This window comes from Channa argus, chromosome 11, assembly GCF_033026475.1.
Source record: "Channa argus isolate prfri chromosome 11, Channa argus male v1.0, whole genome shotgun sequence".
NCBI lineage: Eukaryota > Metazoa > Chordata > Actinopteri > Anabantiformes > Channidae > Channa > Channa argus.
The window spans coordinates 11,000,019-11,003,225 of NC_090207.1; the positions used below are offsets into that span (position 1 = coordinate 11,000,019).

General features: G+C 36.2%; 1 protein-coding gene across 1 annotated transcript; it reads right to left on the bottom strand.

Annotated features, from left to right (window-relative positions):
* Positions 1-426: 426 nt before the first annotated feature.
* On the bottom strand, positions 427-2,351 carry LOC137136261 (transmembrane protein 252-like). The gene is made up of 2 exons (XM_067521459.1): positions 1,832-2,351; positions 427-887 (listed from the first exon to the last, which is right to left on the bottom strand). The coding sequence occupies exons 1-2, from the start codon at positions 2,098-2,100 to the stop codon at positions 629-631; spliced, it is 528 nt and encodes a 175-aa protein (XP_067377560.1). The 5' UTR covers positions 2,101-2,351; the 3' UTR covers positions 427-628.
* Positions 2,352-3,207: the final 856 nt, after the last annotated feature.

Here is a 3,207-nt window from a genome sequence, read left to right on the forward strand (position 1 = left end):
TCTACTTTGAAATTCTACAAATTTGCCTGGTATGATTTAGAAATTTTTGAGAAAGTATCATTCTGAAATGTCAGTGTCTACCAAATCAAATAAAAAAAAAACATTTTAAACACAAGCAATGTAATGAGCCAATGCAGCTTTAACAGCTTAATATGTTTATTGCATAAATACAAACCCACTGCAGTGTCATTCATTTCTATAAACGCAAATGCCTTATTCTTGTTAACATACAGCAAAGTTTGATTTTAATAGTACACGGATTGAAGCTGCAGTGCAATTTCGGATCACGAATCTGCATGTCATCCTACCTTTAGTAAACTATACTGACAAAAACATTTGAGTAACATAAATACAAAATCACAGTTAAACCCAGCAGGCAGTGCCTCCTTAAAGTCTTGAGGGCTGAAACAGACTTGTTAACACGGGTCTGCTCATTCAGCACTGGGTGTAGATACAAGGCACAAAGGTTTCGTCAACAAATCTCTGTGGTCCATCATTTGGCTGCTGAGCAAACCAACCACAGAAGCCATTTTACAGTGTCTTTTTTTCTTAGCATAATTTTCCGGTCTGGCCTCCCAGTCAGCACTCCTCCCTTTCTTTTAGCAAGTTAGGCAAAACATTTCTTCCTTCAATGTCCAGGCACGGCTTCCCCCAACCCCCCTGCACCCACCTGTCCCTGCTGAATATGCTCAATCTGACTGTATGGAGGAGGCTGTTCCCAGTTCCACCTGCAGTCTGGGGGCTCTAAACTGTCCTGGCTGTACAGTGGAGGAGCAAGACTCTGCACGGTGTCCACCCTCTCAAACACAACCACAAATTCAGGAGCTGAATCAGCACATGCTTGGCTTTCCTGAGACTCGTCGTATGATGGAGGAAAGGAGCTTGGCCTGCAGAAGAAATAACACAGAATACATAAGAAACCAATTAGTAACTAATTTGTTTTTAATTGTTTTTTTTTTTAAAAGACAACCATCAAAAAAATTATCAATGAAAAAAGATTAGAAGAATGAAGAATTACAAGACAAAAGTTTATATGTTCACCCTTTCCAAATGTAAAAACTACCATAGAATTAGAGAAGTAGGGGAAATGTATTCAAAAAAAAAGTTAGCAAATTAAGAAAACATTAACAACTATTTGGCAAAATTGTTGTAGTATTTTGAAAAATTGTTGCAAAAAGAGAAAACAACCAAATACAGAAAAGCAGTGTAAAAAGAGAACATAGAATGACAATGATAAAATGTTTCCAGGAAGCCACTGCAAATATCTATATATTTAATCAATGTCATTAAAAGGTTAAAACCAACAATTAGAATATGTGTTACATGGTGTTTTTCTTTTTTTTTCCTGAAACACCAGAAACACCTGAAACACCTGAAACAGCAATGAGTCACCAAATTAATAACGGGTGTTAAGGCAATGAAAAGTGACTCATGTAGGAAAATAAGCAAACACATTTTTGGGTTTTTTATACTTTCTAATGCCATCATATATATATTTAGTTGCTCCCAGGAAACATTTCAGTTTCTCTAATATATTTTTTCTAAATGCTGCACCTGTGCTGTCAAATTACTGAAGTTTATTTTTTGCTCGTTATTTCTATATTTACGTGTTTAAGTTGCAATCTGTTGAGCTCTCTTTTCCTGTGGTTTATTAGACAAACTATACAATGAGAACTTGATTCATTTAAAACAAATTAGATTTCATTCAGTCATTAAAGTTTTGTATTTTGCAAAAGCTATTCAGTTGCCTAGAAACACCTAAGCATTTCCTAAAGATGTGTGACATTTTCTTGTAAATCCACTGTTTCAATGCATGTCAAGGTGATCCTACCTTTCAACTGTATAGATTTGTATGTGGTGTTCTCTGTTGCACCCTCTCTGGTACATCTTACTCTTCATGGTGTGGCAGATGGTCCAGAAGACCCCGATGAGGATAACTAGGAAGCCAAATGCAGTCAAAAAATAGGCAGTAATGACCTTCCAAATGCACTGGTACTCAGTTTGATGGGTCAATAGATAGGCCCCGATACATGTCAATGCAAATCCCACACCAGGCAGGACCATGCGGACCAGAGACCCCAGATGCTTCCTCACATTCATGATCAATGATCTGAGTTGTTGCTTCTTTAATGGAGTCTACAGGCACCTGTTCTTATTTTTTCGGTCCTCTATCGGCAAGAACTGACGTTACTAGTCTTGTATGACACTGTTAAAGGAGGATTGTAGCTTGATCGCTTAATGACTTTGGTGCCTCTACAGAACGAGACTCACCCTATTAGGTAAATAAAAACTTTAAAGTTTTGGTTCCAATAAATTTCACTGCAAATAAAGGTGTGTGAGTCTGTGTAAGTCTCTTATTTGTCTCTTCAGACTTAAGGGGAGGTGGCTGGGATGGTCCTGCCTCCTTGGTTATGTATTAACGTAGTGTTAATCTAGGGTCATAAGGATGGAAGAGATAGGGCTCAGAGTGAGCCAAAAACTTACGTTTAGAGCTGAGAACACAGCAGTAATACCACGTTTGGTAACAGGTGTAGACAAAAATCAACATGTTATGTAAATTGTTTTGTACCAGTTTGTAATGATAATTTTCGAAACTGATTTTAAATGTTGAGCAGATGGTTAATTAAGTTAGGGAAAATGTTTCTTTCTTTTAAAGAGTGAAAAAGTTGGTAAGTACAGTTTAAATTTGAGAGGTCACCGAATGATTCGAAAGAAACTTCTTTTTTTTCTTTTTTTTACAGCTTCTCTTCTCTAATTTCTCTCTTTACTGGATATGTTTACCTCTTCATACCTCCTACAAATCTTCCAAATTAAGCCTGAGTTCCAAGAAAGACAACCTGCTAAAATCTGTGCCCAACATTTGTAATGAGAAAACAGACTTTACAGCTTAATGAAACCAAAAAGATGCAAAACACTGTTTTAATAAAATCCATGTGCTTGTGTAATTCTGAAAGATATTATACATTAAAATATAGCCCTATTAACTATAAAATAGCCTTGGATAGAATTTAAGCTAACAAAATGCTTGGTTTTAATAGATTTCTATATACATTTTAAAAAGATTTTTTATCTGATTGATGCTATTTGGTTGCCACAGCCAGCAACATAATTGACTCTGAGTGTAGAATCTTGACTCTAATATGAATCCCATTTATGTGTTTTCACTCTTAGCTAATCTCTGATGGCTTTTGCAAAGGCTGACATCCA

Bases quoted from the DNA above. Each gene is read 5' to 3' on its own strand.
- LOC137136261 (XM_067521459.1), bottom strand. From the start codon at position 2,100: ATGAATGTGAGGAAGCATCTGGGGTCTCTGGTCCGCATGGTCCTGCCT. The intron at 888-1,831 runs GTAGGATCACCT...TTTCTTCTGCAG, and splicing joins CAAATCTATACAGTTGAAAG to GCCAAGCTCCTTTCCTCCAT.